This window comes from Sinocyclocheilus grahami, unplaced genomic scaffold, assembly GCF_001515645.1.
Source record: "Sinocyclocheilus grahami isolate Dianchi unplaced genomic scaffold, SAMN03320097.WGS_v1.1 scaffold55.1, whole genome shotgun sequence".
NCBI lineage: Eukaryota > Metazoa > Chordata > Actinopteri > Cypriniformes > Cyprinidae > Sinocyclocheilus > Sinocyclocheilus grahami.
The window spans coordinates 389,416-405,829 of record NW_015505234.1 but is presented as its reverse complement, the minus strand read 5'-3'; the positions used below and the strand labels follow the sequence as shown (position 1 = coordinate 405,829).

General features: G+C 39.3%; 2 protein-coding genes across 6 annotated transcripts in view; one reads left to right on the top strand and one right to left on the bottom strand.

Annotated features, from left to right (window-relative positions):
• LOC107583724 (F-actin-uncapping protein RLTPR-like) overlaps positions 1 to 9,405 on the top strand; it is a 49,269-nt gene extending 39,864 nt beyond the window's left edge. For 3 of the 5 annotated variants that reach the window (XM_016270016.1, XM_016270012.1, XM_016270015.1), the window contains 9 exons: positions 2,532 to 2,635; positions 2,802 to 3,570; positions 4,737 to 4,841; positions 5,214 to 5,250; positions 5,895 to 5,963; positions 6,286 to 6,636; positions 7,845 to 7,952; positions 8,686 to 8,790; positions 9,037 to 9,405. In XM_016270016.1, coding sequence (XP_016125502.1) covers positions 2,532 to 2,635; positions 2,802 to 3,570; positions 4,737 to 4,841; positions 5,214 to 5,250; positions 5,895 to 5,963; positions 6,286 to 6,636; positions 7,845 to 7,952; positions 8,686 to 8,790; positions 9,037 to 9,251 — 1,863 coding nt within the window. In that variant the 3' untranslated portion in view covers positions 9,252 to 9,405. Of the gene's footprint in view, positions 1 to 2,531; positions 2,636 to 2,801; positions 3,571 to 4,736; positions 4,842 to 5,213; positions 5,251 to 5,894; positions 5,964 to 6,285; positions 6,637 to 7,844; positions 7,991 to 8,685; positions 8,791 to 9,036 lie in introns of those variants that run through there. The other 2 variants (XM_016270013.1, XM_016270014.1) reach the window with 2 other exon arrangements.
• Positions 9,406 to 11,078: 1,673 nt separating this feature from the next.
• Positions 11,079 to 16,338, bottom strand: LOC107583727 (transmembrane protein 170A). Its single transcript, XM_016270021.1, has 3 exons — positions 15,908 to 16,338; positions 15,023 to 15,193; positions 11,079 to 12,872 (listed from the first exon to the last, which is right to left on the bottom strand). Exons 1-3 carry the CDS (start codon positions 16,044 to 16,046, stop codon positions 12,742 to 12,744), a joined length of 441 nt encoding a protein of 146 aa, XP_016125507.1. The 5' UTR covers positions 16,047 to 16,338; the 3' UTR covers positions 11,079 to 12,741.
• Positions 16,339 to 16,414: the final 76 nt, after the last annotated feature.

Genomic DNA, 16,414 nt, shown 5'->3' with positions numbered 1-16,414 from the left:
GATATTTACATTAAGATCTATTAATCCTAATACAAACCTGTATTTCTGAAGCCTCTGTGGAAAAGATCAGCAGTGTGATTTTAGCTTACAAGTAACATATTGTTAGAGTAAAAGATGAATGATTGCCATCACGAAAATCATTTTGCTCATTTATCACAATCACAATGTGGTGTAATGTCATTAAAACTCAGTGTTTAAGAACAATCAGGAATGGCGTATACAACCTCCATATCTATGGCTATTGTGTTATGACTGTGGCTACATGACAGATACACCAGTCACCATTGATGAGCACTCATCCTCTCATTTAAGTGCTCACTCGCGTGCGCATGTGTGTGTGATGAGGCTGTATCTGAGGGGTGTAATTATATTAGGTGGTGGGGGGGAACAGACAGAGAGAGTGAGGCAGGGTTTGGCTCTCTCTTGGGACATTTAGGCAGATCCGCTTGAAGACAAATTCATGGCAGACAGAACACCTTACATAGTCTTATTCATGCTGTGTTTAATCTGTGGAAATGTGAGACAGCAGAAAAAAAAACACTAGTGCATAAGCTCAGGAGTACTCAGCATATAAACACAATAGTGTTAATTTTTATACACAACATTTCTATCAACCTTAACCCTAAGCCAACCCCTAAAATCAAAGGGCACTGATTGGTCGCAGAGCCAGACTTTTGACTATTGCTATAAAGTCTGGTCCATTCTGCAGTTTATTCTGTCTAAAGACCTTTTCACATCAACATTAATGTTCGGAACAGGAGCTGAATGAAAATGCAGATTCACTCTCTGACAGCAGATGACGCTTTTAGAAAAATCTGAAATACCCTGGTTACTCTGGGACACAAAGCACTACTTAACTTTGCATTTCTGACACCCACTTGTCCCGGTGTTCTGTTCGCCAGTTCCAGGTTCTTCATCTGCTATTCACTGTCGCTTAGTAAAATACAGAAAGGATTGTGAGCACCACCAAGTGGTTTATGCAACAGCCGAGGCTCTGGACACGAGATAAAAAAAAGTAAATCCTATTGGTTGTCCAGTTTTCTTTGCAGTATGGTGGAAAAGAGATTAGAACAACTCTCTGTAAAAAAAAAATTGCATTAATGGCATGCGAATATTCGTAATGGTCTGAACAGGCATAAATTCATTCAAATTAAAATGATTATCGATACAAATTTTTGCACTGAATATTCATCTTGGTGCGAACAGGCCTTAGAAATTTCCCAGTAAGACTGGAAGGGATTGTTCTTGATAAATCGGAAATGATACCACAGTAATAAACCTGTGTGGAACATAATGAATGGTTATGTGGAAAAGACCAAAGAAATTTACAGAAATGTGTAGACTATAATCTAAATTTGAGTTCATCTGAAGTAAAAAAAAAAAAAAATGCTGATTATTTCCTAGACCAATAACATGATGGAATATACAGTTCTGCTCGTGAATATCTAGTTTTAAAGAACCTCAAACACAACTTTTGACGTGTGAATCTTTAAACTTTGTTAAAGCAAGTATTTCATTTTTCCTCAGAAGCATTCCTAATTTAACACAGTACATTGTAGACACCAATTTTTTTGTTTCTCTGCGAACTGACATGGCACCCCATATTCTGTGCACCCCATACTCCTGGAAGTTGGCTAGCTCTCAGGAAGTCTGATTGAAGCTTGCTATTTTCACAAGTACCGTGTTGACCCGAACATAAGATTATGTTTTTTTCTTGGAAATACATCTGAAAAAACGCGGTTGTCTTATATTCAGGGTCTAGACTTTTACATGTCAATAATACACCCACAACAATAGGTGGCGCCAAATATGCATAAAACGAGTGTGCCATGAAATACGTAATGTAATGCGTGTTGTAAAGATCGCGAGTAAAAACAAAAGAAAACCTTACAGCTGCATGAGTCGTGACTATCACGTTAGCCTGATGGCACCAAACTCACTTTGTGATTTTAAAACGTAAGACATTACCCAGATTTGAAGACTACAGTAAAAATTAACTTCTACGGTTAATAAGATTCTGGTAGGCTACTATTAGATGGATAGCCTAAATGTCCTAATTCAGATGGGCTACCTGTTTTTTTTTTTTTTTTAATGATATATCAAAAAGTGTTTATTTTTTAAATGTGATTGTTGGTACATTTGATCAGTTTTTACCATACTTTCAAAACAAAAATTAAAATAGGAAAAATATGCAATATGAAAATAATTGAAGACAAAATGTGTTTTACTGAGAAAAACCAAGATTTGGTTTTTAAAAAGCCTTTTTCCGAAAGGTACATCTGGAAAAAGGGGGGTCGTCTTATAATCAGGGTCGTCTTATATTCGAGCCAATACGGTACTTACAAGTTTTGTGTGCAATGTGCAGTGCCATCTGAGGTTGAGTTTAAGGTTATTGATCAAGGGGCATGTATTGTGTAAATGATGTTAATATTTTCATTCCATTGTGCTATGATACATTTTCTCATGTTCAGATTAGACATTTAGTAGATTTGAATTGGGTAAATGACCTTGTGTTTTTTGTATGTGTGCAGGAGCAGGCAGCTCAGAGCGAGAATGAGGCCAATGAGAACATGGGGAGGGTTGATGAAGGTGTAGAAGAGTTCTTCACCAAAAAAATCATCCCTGATGACCCCCTGTGAGTACACAACACTTACAAACAGTATGCAGATCAATGTTAATGAACAGATATTTAACTGGAATTAATCACAGCATATGATTAAATCATGATCTCTAACAAAGAAATATCCTTACCGGTTGTCAAAAGACATTTCCCATCATACCTCTCCTCTCCTCGTGTTCAGAAAGCACCAGAGGGAGGAGCCCCTCATTAAAGCACAACCTGCAGAGCCCACGTGTGTCACAACTGCCCCCCCTACCACCTCAACTTCAACCCCCATCCCCACCACAGCCCCCTCCAAAAACATTAAGAAGAAGTTTGGTGACTTTTTCGCCTTTAAGAAAGTCCGAGCAGGTCGAGGGGCCAAGGGCGACGGCGTTCCTGAGGGCAAGGTCAAAAAGACTTCAATAGCAGATCTCATCCGACCACTCCGGGAGGCAGCACGTGCAGAGAAAGAGCGAGAAAAGGAAAGGGAAAGAGAAAAGGAGAGGGAACGAGAGAAGGAGAAAGAAAAGGAGAGAGATAAAGAAAAACTGGATGAGGAAAACATAGTCAAGGCAGCCACAACCATCCTCACCATCACAGATTCCACAACATCTGTACCAGTTATTGAGGACAAAATGCCACCCAGAGCTCCTTCACCTGCCCCCACACCTGTACTGACCCCACCTGCATCCACTCCCACACCTCCTGCCTCCTCCCCGAGCAAAACCGAAGAGGTCCCAGCACTGTCCCCTGCTGCACCTCCCATTCCCACTAAAACCCCCAGCCCAGTTCCAGTTGTGTCACCCTCAGAGCGGGAGAAGAGCCGGACCCTGGAGAAGAGCCGCACCCCAGATGGAGAGCGGAGGCCAAAACCCATCCGTCGCTCTCTCAGAGAGGGCAAATCGCAGTCCCTCATCCTGCTCTCAGACATCTTGCCAGAGCAGGATGGCACAGCCATGCAAGCTAAGGTAAGTGAACAGTGTTTCTGATTGGGTTAAACTAGATGTTTAATGAAGATTATATTTAGTGATAGACTGATATAAATTGGCTAGGCCAGTTAATCAGAATATTTGGTTATTTATAGATTAGATAGTAGGCTGATTGGCTGATTAACTGAAATCCAAAATCTGTCAACAGTATTGTCAAAGAATAACACAAATTTTCTGTTTTCAGATATTTTTTTAAGTGCATTTTGAGAAATAAATTGTAAAAAGGGTTCATTTAAGCCCTTCCAAGTACCATGGTATCAGTGGTGCCCCTGCCCCTTTAATTGCTAATAGTAAAGTGCCCTTTCAGTCATATTGAGGTGCCCATCTGATCCGAATGTGATTTAAACCTAGTTAAATGGGTGTAAATAACAAAAAAATAAAACCCAATTTTTAAAACAAGATGAGTATACTTAATATAGATAGTAGATCTGGCATATCTGAAGTATTATATCTATATCAAGAGTATTTTTCTTACCCCATTAATTTTTTCCCCCGTTTTAAATCTCATTAAATGAATCTCATTCACTTTAGTTAAATTTATGCTTAAAAAAGTAAGATAAGTATAATGATACTTCAATATATACTGTATCGTGGTAGTGATTGTTTACCATGTTCATGTACACACAAAGAAAACCATCGTCTGACAGTGTTGCATGTACAAAACTACATGGTACTTTTTTTGTTGCTGTGACCGCATGTGTTGTCACTTTATGTGCGATCTGCATTTCCTTTGTCACATTTTCTTGTTTTCAGAGCAGTTTGTGACGTCATTGACCAAGAAGTGCAGTTGTCAGTGTGAATATGGGTGTGATTCATTAACCGCAAATCTAAAAGATTGTATAAACATGATGCTGAAATTGTTCTTTTTGTAGCATCTGTTGTTGCATAATATGATTTCTGTCAGCTAATGCTGAAAATAGTGAGTCAGTATTAAATAATTTGGTCATGTTTGTCACTGATCCGAAATCCCTCTAGATGAGAGGGCGCCATCAGTTTTAGAGGTTCCTATTGACTATTTAATGTATGGCTGACTTTACTTCCTAAAAAGGGCTCTGAAAGCTCCTAGAATAAATATTGATAAAAATGTTTCTCGTGCTGTTTGTACAAAAATATTCTAAGAGGTCATTTTTCGGGTCACTGTCTAGAAACATGCCTCGGAGAGCTCATCCAGCTTTGAACAGCGTCTCCATGTAATGCTTCACCGCATGGGAGTTACCAAAACATCTCCTACTGACACCAAACAGAGCCAGGTAAATGCGGGTATTTCATGCTTCCAATTTTCTTTCTGGGATGTTAGATATTTGTCTTTGCCATGTTTTTTTACAAGTGTGTTGTTGCCAAACAGTCCAACCGTTTAATGTGAAAAACATGTACCCTTTTGAACCAAATTAATTGAACAACTCTGTTCTCTGAAACCTTTTAAACATTATTAATGGTCATAAATAATTTAAATGCCACATATCGGGCAAAAATACCTTGCCCCAGTAATATTCGCTTACTCTGCTAATACCACAGTATCAAAATCACTGTTATTCTTTACATGAAAATGAGTTTAGGTGAATTAGAGATTATACACTTAGTTCACTAGTCATCTTATTTAAACCAATGTTATCCTCTTACAGAGCAAGGATGAGGAGCTAAGAAAAGCCAACTCTGAGGGTAAGATGCATTTCTTAGCTACAGTATGTAGGCCTCCATGCTAGGATGTGAGATTCTGCCGCATTGGTAGTGCTGTGTCAGCACATCTGTATATTTTGACATTTTGACTGTTTCTGCTCTGGGGTTTCAGGTGTGCCTGCTAGAGTCTCACATGATAGTGTGGCCTATGTGTGCTTCTAATGTGGTTAGGCCATTCACTGATTATGAGATGCAAAATATAGTGAAGTTTCTCTTCTTACTTTCACACTTCAAATCTTTGTTTTCATTGAAATTATTTTAATTAATCAGACATGTTTAATTAGATGTATATATGTTATTTTTGTATTTATACATATACAGTATATATACCATCTCTCTATATATACCACACACATACACTCACATACATGTTTGTAAGTCAAGCAAAAGGCCATATGTCTGCACATAATCCTATGTTTAAGACAAACAAACAGGAAGAATAACTCGCAGTATTGTGTTAAATCCAATATAAAGGCAGTTTCACTGTCTGCAGGTTCAGCCATAAAATCCTTTTACTTAAGCTACTTGTAGTTTATTCTTATGCGTTAGTAAAGCTCAGCATGTATTTCATGTGTGGCATTTTTGCCATTTTCTCTATTATTTAGTACAATTTGCTTGCTTTTTAGGGGCAATACTTGACAAACCTGAGCCACCACCCACATTTATGAAACCCCGCACAATGTCCACCTCATCAGGTAAGAGAGGAATCACCCTGCTTCAGTCATTTTCATCATAGCAATGCACAAGTTGTGATTAAATGAAAGTAGTGAAAGATCTCGTCTTCTGTAATGTACATTGACAAAATAAAAAAATGCAGGGCGTGTTTTTATCCATCAGTTGTCAGTTGTAACAAAAGAAATCTAGCATACATCACCAGAGAGAAGATCTTGAAGATTGATTGATCTCGATGATATTTTGATTAAGAATTACAAGGTCAAAAAAGGAAACAATGGATGAATTGTTCACAATAAGATAACGTGCATTTAGAAAATACTTTAAACCTCTTATTTTCTCCAGACACCAGGCGACCAACTCGAGTGACCCAGAGTGTTACTGACTGCCACCGTACAGAAAGGCCGCTACTTCCAGAGCGTCCTATAGGCCCGTTGCCCCCTAAACCGGCCATGAAGCCCATTCTACTTCCTGGCAGTGAGGCAGCACGGACGGCCACGCCCAGTCCCAAGCTCCCCAGCCCATCTCAGGATGGTCAGACAGATGTATCTGAGACCATCTCTCTCTCCCAGCCTCAGGAGAAAGAGTCTCCAACCCCACCCCCCCGCAAAGAGATGCCCCCAGCTCCCTCACCACGGAGGATTCTCAGAACGGATATCAAAGAGCGTTCAGAGAGAGCACAATCCGTCACCGAAGGTTTGCCTCCCTGTCAGTCTAGTGGGGATGGTGGGGTATGCGGGCTTTGCAAGGCCAAGTGAAAATTGAAACTAAATAAAATGATCTTAATATTTTCTCATCTTCATTTTTTTTTCTAATGCTCTTTCAATATGCTATCATTTTTCAGCTGAACAAAAAAAATTTTTCTCCATACAGTGACAGTTCATGGTGTCTGTCAAAATCCAACAAGCTAATTTTGTTTAGAGAGCACAATATTATTAGTAAATACTAGCGATATAATTGTCTGTTCCACTTTAAAACATAGCACATCGTCGTATGCACTTATGTGAACCGGTTCGTTTTAGTGAATCAGAAGCACACAGCACAACCAGGGTAGTCTGATTTTCAAAATGAAGGACTCCTATGAGCCGGTTGTTTTAAAGGAAAAATTAAAAAAGATGAGTTACTGTTCTGATTTTTTGAACATCCCTTTAATTGACTGACAGCCTATCTATCTCCTATTCTGTTTCTTACTTTTCACTTTGTCTCATGCATGCACTCACGCCCGGCCTTTATGATATCCATCACTGTCTAAAAAAATGTATAATACTAAAGTAGGGCCACATAATGACTCAACTAGTGTCTGTTTTCATTTAACACCTCCCTCGATGGCCGATCCCAAAGCTCTCAGAGTCTGAAGCTCGGCCGAGCAGAATTCAGTTAGCCCTATCCCATCAGTCATGTAATTCAATGCTTGTGAGGCCGATTTAGCAAATGGGCCCTGATGAAAATGCATTCATTCTTTGAGTGTTGGTCCAAAATACTCTTTGTAGCTCCAAATGTTATTTTAGCATAATAACCACATAACTGAGAATGTGAATATTGTGATAATGTGATAAGCAGAACATCCCCTGGCGGTATCAAGTGTTGTGAATGTGTCTGCATTTTCTGTGGACAGTAAGCAGTCCGTCATTTTCGTTCAAGTTCCACCATACATCCCGATACACATATTTTTCTCATTTGTGAATCTGTTATGAACAACCTTGTGATGCTCATATCTGTGGTGCAGCAGTAGCACATACACTCATAAAGGGTCACGGGTTTAATCCTGATTTCCCCCATTCCTACTGTCAGTCCTCCCTGTCCTATCTAATAAAAGGCATAAAACAGCCTCAAAGACCCTGTGCTGTATTGTGTTCATGTCTTTTATAAGAACGGACACAGTCTGACTATATTTCCTCTCATAGAGACCCTCCCTATCCCACGGCCCCGCATGAAGCCCTCTCCCCAGCGCCGTGCTGTGTCTGTCCACGAGGACTCTCTCCTCCAACACGCCGCCATGCTTGACCCTGAGGGTGAGCCTCTGATGTCTCATACCTGTCACTCACAATATGTCAGTTGTTTTCACATTCTCGTGTTTCCAAACAGCGCTCTGAATAATCCTATTCATGTTAAATAAGAGCGATGTTTTGAAGAAGAACTGCTGATATTATTGCTAGTCTGGTAGGATGATGGACATTCTCATACTAGTGAGAATTTTATTGGACAGAATGTGTCATACAATTTTTTGGAGTCAACTAGTAAGTACACTACATCAAGGCTGCATTTATTTGATTAAAAATACAGTAAAATTGTGACATATTATTACAATTTAAACTATCTGTTTTCTAATTTAACATTTTTTAAATGTAACTTATTCCTGTGATGCAAAGCTGAATTTTCAGCAGCCATTACTGCTGTCTTCAGTGTCACATGATCCTTCAGAATCATTCTAATATTCTGATTTGGTGCTCAAGAAATATTTATTATTATTATCAATGTTTAAACAGTTGCTGCTTAATATTTTTGTGCACACTGTGATCAGTATTGGGTTACTCTCAGAATAATTACAAGCTACTAATTACATCTTCAACAGTGTAATTAGAATACAGTTCTAATTAGTTGCATAACTTGTTACCAAAAAAAGCTCACTGACCCCAAACTTTTGAACCGTAGTGTAAATGAATTCAAAGCTAAAAGACAGACTAAAAGACTCAAATGTTGATTTCACTTATCAGTGATGACAGTTGTTATTATGGCCTCTCTTAGAGCTAAAGGCTGCGCTGCCAAGACGGCAGAGGTCACCGAGACGGAAGCGAGTGAACCTGGGGGAACTGACGCCCTGCTCCGAGGATTTACCAGAGGGTGAGGAAGGTGAGTGGAGGAGGAGACTAACTCTACTCCAACACCATGAGAATAAACCTGAGATGTATATAGATGTATTTAAACCTATACCTAAATAGTAACTTTCTGTACAATTTTAATATGAATATAGTCTATAGTTTCTATAGTCTGCATGAGATATTTGTGTACCAAACTCATACAGAGTCATCATCTATACAGTTTGTGCAGTACTTCAATTAGATATCATGCTTACGTGTCCATCATGTGCATTCACAGTGAAAGTTGGGGAGAAGGAGGACGGCACTGGACAAGTCGATGAGACGGACAGCACAACAGTCACAGACAGCCAATCAGAGCAGAGCACATCCGGGCTCAGCGAGCAAGTGGCCAACCAGGAGAGGGGGGAGACAGTCTCAAAGGAGCACACAAGGCAGGGAGAAACATCTGACCAAAGAACTGAATCCCCCTCACCTGAGTCACACGTGGACTGACCCTGCGCAAACCTATTTTCTATCATGTGTACCTTTGCCTTGCACGCCGGATTATGTACAAAAGAATGAATTATGAACAAATGCGTTTAAAAAGAAGAAGAAGAGTAAATCAATACCTATACTTGTTAAAAATGATTAAAAAGTGAATTCTGTTGAGTCATTACGAGTCCTTGCTTTTTTATGGATGTGAACATGCTTGTCTCTCTTTCCTTTCCTTTCTCAAAAACAGTTTCCTCCTGGCTCAACTTTGGCAATAAAATGCTAAGTAGGGATTTGATTAAACTTAAATGGATAGTTCACCCAAATGTTGCGTGCTAAACTTGTACGAGTTTCTCTCTTCTGTTGAACGGAACACATTTTTAAGAATGTTGACGATAACCATTGACTTCCATAGTATTTCTTTTTACATACTATGAAAGTCAATGGTTACCGTCAACTGTTTGATAACCAACATTATTATAAGAAGAAATGTATAAAGGTTTGAAATAACTTGAATGCGAGTAAATGAAGACAGAACTTTCATTTTTGCGTGAACTATCCCTTTAAAGCGTATGTAGTTTTGTGAATTTTGGGACTTTGGAGCCCCCTATATTTAACGGAGTGGACCTTATTATTGATTTGAAGCTCCTTTGCTTACATACTCACGGAACAGACGTTTGGAGCATCATAGGAAAGAAACGGAAGCCTTTCGCCTAATTAGAAGTCAGCGTACCATAAGAATTATTTTGACAGATATTTTAAGGTTAACTCTTACATACAGTTGCTATAAATACATTACAACATGTAAAAAGGAAAAGACTTTCTGCAGTCACCCAGAAGCACCTCTAGATATGAACTGTAATTGGCACAGAGCTTTTTAGCTCCCTCCATGTTTGTGGTCACGGAACAGACGTTTGGAGCATCATAGGAAAGAAACGGAAGCCTTTCGCCTAATTAGAGGTCAGCGTACCATAAGAATTATTTTGACAGATATTTTAAGGTTAACTCTTACATACAGTTACTATAAATACATTACAACATGTAAAAAGGAAAAGACTTTCTGCAGTCACCCAGAAGCACCTCTAGATATGAACTGTAATTGGCACAGAGCTTTTTAGCTCCCTCCATGTTTGTGGTGCACTTTTCTTATTTAAAACGTGTATTACATCCTATACTGCAAGTATATTTAAGATTCCATTTTATGAAATAGCTTTAAGCCTGATATTGCAAAGTAAACTTGATCTACAATGGCTAAAAATGAAAGGGATTTAGAATTATGCAGTCATTTTTGAGATTACAAATGACACTCATTTTGGTTGTTCTTTCGGGTCAACACCAGCCAAATGCCCCTGCATAAGGTAATTATGCAGACTAATAACACTAAAATCAGTGTTTCCAAATCAGTTATGGTAACGGTTCTCTTATATTCAAAAATACTGTTCTACACTTCTTCTTATAATGTCCTTTTATTCCAGTGTAACCAGGCCTCTGTTAGCAGAAAAGCCCACATGATTTGAGTCATCATTCCACGTGTGTTTCTACAGCATGTTACTCCCTCCAGTACGCAGCATGTGGCGGTTGTGCAGATTTGGCTGGTGAATGTTAATGGAACACAGGAGAGCCATCTGTGACCGTGGAAGTGCTGGAGAACACAGAAGCTGCACTAAACCACAGATGAGAGTGGCGTGAGTAAACCACCCTCCATTTGGAATACAACCAAATCATTTTTACTACTCTTTCAGCTGTTATTTTCCTGTCTGAGGCACACATTTAGCATCCTGGGCAACATATTACACCCCAAACCGCAGGACAGCAAATCACAATAGCAAAACAAGGTGGCGTTATCATAATCTAAACCATTTTATTTCATGAAAATACTAGCAATTGGCACTTATTATACAATAAGAAAATTAAACTTGCCCAGAAAAAAAATAAACGGAAAATATCACATTGTAAAAAGTAAATCCATTTCTCAAGAAGACCATACAATCAAAGACAAACCACAAAAACAATGAGCAGTCACTCCACCATGAATGATTGGACTTATAATAATTCCATTTGTGCAATTGAGAGACCATAGGCTCAGACGAATAAAGCATAGCTTTCAGTGCATCCCACTAATGTTAGCGCTCCAATCAGAAAAGATTAGTCTGATTTACATTAACTCACACCACAATAGATTTGAATGAAACTTCCAGAACACAAGAACTTCCTGAGGGCTTGTAATATGGGAGAACACAAGTCTCCAAATGCTTATGCTGAAGAAATGTGAAACTAATATTTGAGAAATAAGTTTAGATGTCAGGCTAATTCCTCAGATAAATCTAAAAACTCTGCTATTTTGTGTTAAGATCATATTCATATCGGTTTCAGAATAACACCTCTAGCTGATAATGTAGTTGCTGAAGAAACTAGGGAGAACATCTACATGTGTGAGTACACATTTTTTTGCAACTTAAGCATCTTATTTTATATACTTTACATAAACTTGGGTTTCAGATTCTGATATTATAATTTTGTACATTCTATAATAACTGTTTTATCTTTCAACATGAGCTTTCACTACTAAAAATAACAGTGTCTGCGACATATAACAACTGTAGAATAGTGTTATAATTTCTTTGGTGAAGGCTTAAATGATTCTACGATGGATTCAGCTGAAATCTGTTTTACATTCACATGTTAGGCATAAGAGGTGAGGCTGCCACATACAGAATCTTATGGGCAAATAAGTGTTAAAGCTCATTGTATCACTCTAATATTTACAGAAATAACAATGTGAAGGCCAAATCCTGGAGCCCACTTGAAAAACTAATTCTCAGTGACATTGAATGTAAAAACAGGTCACAAATATGTAATTTAACCAACAAAAGCCACTTAACTCCAGCAGGTAAACTGTGAAACGATTACAATGTCAAAATCCACACACAAGTGTGTTTAACTGTAATCTCTTCAAATATGCCCACAATCAGAGGCAAAATACATATAAAACATTGTGAAGCAGAGAAACAAATGTACATTTCTAGCCTTTGGCCTAATGGATTCATATAATCAGTGCAAAGTGAATGCAAGTTGTTCCTCTCAAGCATAATTTAAGGGCAAGCTGGAATGGGCTTTAGTATGTACATCAAATGAGTCTTTACCTCATCCAAAAACTTTATAAAAGACAAAATTAGTGTTAAGAAAGGAAAATGAAAAGAAACTAACAACAAAATATCATTTATAATGATTAATTAAAAAAAATACATATGTGCAAGATGACTCCACCTGTAACGCAAGGCTAGTTCTTTAAAGGTAGCTTGTAATTTTAATTTTCAAATGAAAAGTCCCATGTTACTCGAAAGAACTCATCAGAAACCCGTTTGGAAAAAATACCATTGTTCTGTATCAAAGGAAACAAGCTTTTGGGACTGTTTGGGAAGTAAGGCCTCCATGTTTTGCATATGACGCCCAGGTGACTGAATTGCTTCCTCTTCTTGTGATGGCAGCCTGGTGTGCCAATGTCTCAGTGCTACAGGGTAGCCAGCACTCTGAAGAAGGAAATCATAAAAACACACAACGACTGTCCCACTCCAAACACCAAGGCCTCCAAGGAGAACATGCTCTTCCCAGCCGCCTTATAAACTCCTGCTATGGCTGCACCTGTAAGACATTTATATATAGTACAAGTAAAATATTTAGTGAATATTTAATCATTAAATGTCACAATAAATGATTAAATACCAACATTTTGTATGTCTAGATCAGGGGTGTCCAATCCTGTTCCTGGAGGACCAACGTCCTGCAGAACTTAGCTCCAACTTACCCCAACAAAGGGGGCAGTTGTGGCCTAATGGATACAAAGTTGGACTTGTAACCTGAAAGTTGTGAGTTCGAGTCTCAGGTCCGGCAGGGATTGTAGGTGAGGGAAGTGAATGTACAGTGCTCTCTTCCACCCTCAATACCATGACTGAGGTGAGACCCTTGAGCAAGGCACTAGGGTTGGGTATCGTTTTTTTTCTTTTCTCGATACCGGTGCCAAATAGATACTATTAAAAAAGTTCCGGTGCCTGAACCGATACTTATTAAAAAATAAATAAATAAATAACCCCCCCCCCCAAAAAAAATTATGGATTGGCCATTAGAATAGAAAAAGAATAGTTTCTTGAAAATATTAAGGACTCAGCTGCTTGGATTGAGCTGGGCAGGTCATTCCACCAGGAGGGAACAGTTAATGTAGAAGTCCATGAAAGTTTTATCATAGGTAGAATGCAAAATGTTTCAATACAAGCATTTCAGTCAAATGTAATTTATGCAATATTTCAAACCTTTAACCCACTTGGGAAAATTAACCCATGGCAACAGTTTAAAAGTAGCCCAATTCTGCGGAAAAAACGCGGACTTGGCAACCCTGCATCCAACAAGAGCTACCGGAGTCAGTTTTGACTGATCACAGGTCGAGAATAAGGAGAGATGACTGACAAGACCATGCTGGAGTATTTGCTGCTCAACAGATTCTGAGCTCATTGACAAATATCTGATCTTGTAAGATGTGCTCCCTTTACACAGAGTGCTGTGTGATCGCGAAATCGAAAGTGAAAGTAAACAGCGCAAACGCTCATTCAAAAATATTTAAATACACCGCATCCTGACAGCAGCTCCCTATTGCGCCAAAATTATATACAATATTAGAATGTTTAATGGAGTGGACACGAAAATCGCGTGAGAAAAACACATGTTGCGGGAGCAGGCGGCAATGGTCAGAGATTCAGCGGGACTGGGATTAAGAAAACAGCCGAATCCCGGACATTTTGGGCAATTAAGAAATCCCGGCCAGACGCATTTTTGTAGGTCCAAAAAGAGGACATGTCCGGGGAAAAGAGGACGTATGGGTCACCCTAATTTATAATTTATTGCTAATCGATGTATTCTTTTTAAAGTAGCATATGGAACATATTTTCTGCCTCATTCTGTGACAAGAAGCCTCAGATCACAAAATAACAGGTTTAGAAATGTGAATACATGGGAGGTTTAGCTGTAGGCATTTTAATTTAAGCATGTTTAGCTTAGTTAACGAAAGGCTACCTGCTGCCATCAGAGCAAGTATAATTACTGCATTCACAAGCTCCTCGAATGCTCTCATTTCCCGAGTTGTGCTTTTAAGTCGGAATGTGAAAACAACATGGACACTCTCGTTACTACAAAGATGTCTTGGATTTGTATTATTAGACCTTTCCGACTTGAGTTCACGTGCATTTTCTCAGTCGGGAAATAATTTTTCAAGTGCGGTGCCGCGATGATGTTTCTTACATCCGTTTCGGAGAACCAGAGGACGAATATTTCAATTAATCGCTCAGGCATGGCACCGAAATCTGCGTTCGGATTCGGTTCTAGTACATACCGGTTACATAGGTACCGGTGCCATATTGGTACCGGGTTTCAGTACCCAACCCTACAAGGCACCAAACCCCAAACTGCTCCCTGGGCGCCGCAGCAATATGGCTGCCCACTGCTCCGGGTGTGTGTGTGTTCACTACGCACTTGGATGGGTTAAATGCAGAGCACAAATTCCAAGTATGGGTCACACGTCACTTCACTTCACCTGGAAGAATGTAGTCTGAATGTAATCTGAAGACGTTGATTACTTTGGTTCAGGTGGATTTTATTGGGCTCAGAGCTAAACTCTGCAGGACTGTGGCCCTTCGATAGCTGGATTGGACAACCCTGGTCTAGATGCATTTCATATAGCCTACATTATGACATATTTCAGATGTAACTAGACCTAGGAAAAAAACAAAAAACAGGCTACATACTAGTGAGAATCCCTCCAAACAGTGGGCCAATGATGCCCATGAGCAGGATGCCGATTGGGAAAAATCGTGCCATCTTATGTCTGCGGAGGGTTGCCAGAGCCAGGAGGGCAGCAGGCAGGTGGAACACCAATGAGGAGACAACAGCCCACAGGAACACTCCATACCACATCTCTGCCAAAGCAAGACATCACATTCAAACCCTGAAGATCAGCCAAAAGTCCTTCCTACACCCGTGATGTAAACATCTCCCACCAAACCTTGGAAAAGACTGCAATGACTGACATTGTGGAAATTAAGACTGTTTGTTAATGGTGAAGTGTCATTAGTTATAATACAACCCTGTAATATTAAATTAAATATTTAACATCATATTTCCATCACACAACTTGAAGAAGATAGATAGCCAGACAGACAGGTAGAGAGATGGATGAAGTGATGGGTAGACAGATAGACACATAGATGGTTAAACAGACTGACATGTATACAGATGGATGGATTGACATATAAACAGAGGGATAGACAGACAGATGGATACAGACAGAACGACAATATCTGTCGCTCTCTGTCTAAAGGTAGACAGACAAATAGAACTACTATGCAGATAAACTAATCCACAGAAAAACAGACAGACTTTGATAACTGTAGACACAAGATCGCCTTCTCTGAGTTACACCATAATTTTAGCAAACACAAGTAACGTTATCCCAACACATTAGCCGGTCAAGCTAACACACTAGCATTAGTTGCTAACCCATTATAAGTCTGATAGCTTGACCACGTTTTCAGGGCAATGCAAATCATACAACACAATAATAGTGTCTGATAGTAGTACAAGCATAAGCCGATCGAAATGGTGTGTGATGTCTGCTATGGTTAAACACTCACCGGAGAAATCGCAGAGAGAGGTGTCGTTCCCGCAGTTGGTGACATTTTTCCTCGGCACCAAATTCAAACTAAGGATCTGCTTCACGAATCCTACGTTATATTCGTCCTGCATTTCTCTTACGATCAACGCTGCGATCATGCGTGAGGAAAGTGTCAAATCCGAATAACAGCATTAGAAAAGGAATGTGGGCTTGAGCTGAGCGTTTGTTTTTAGCACAGATGCTCATCCATCTGCATGAGCGTCCATTTGAACTGCGGGTTTACTTTCGTCAATCTACCAGTGCACTATAACACCGTTCAAAAACCGAGAAAAAAATATAGTTTTAACTACCACAACTGTGTCGGGTTTGAGATAATCTTTCTGTCACCTGCGATTTGCTACAGGCTTATGGGCGGGGCCTGTACGGTTTGTAGCATCTGTCCCTTCTTGGTATCCGTAAAAACCGATTCGCATGCCATATGGATAGAATGTGACAGTTTAAGCTGAAATGAATACATTGAACATAA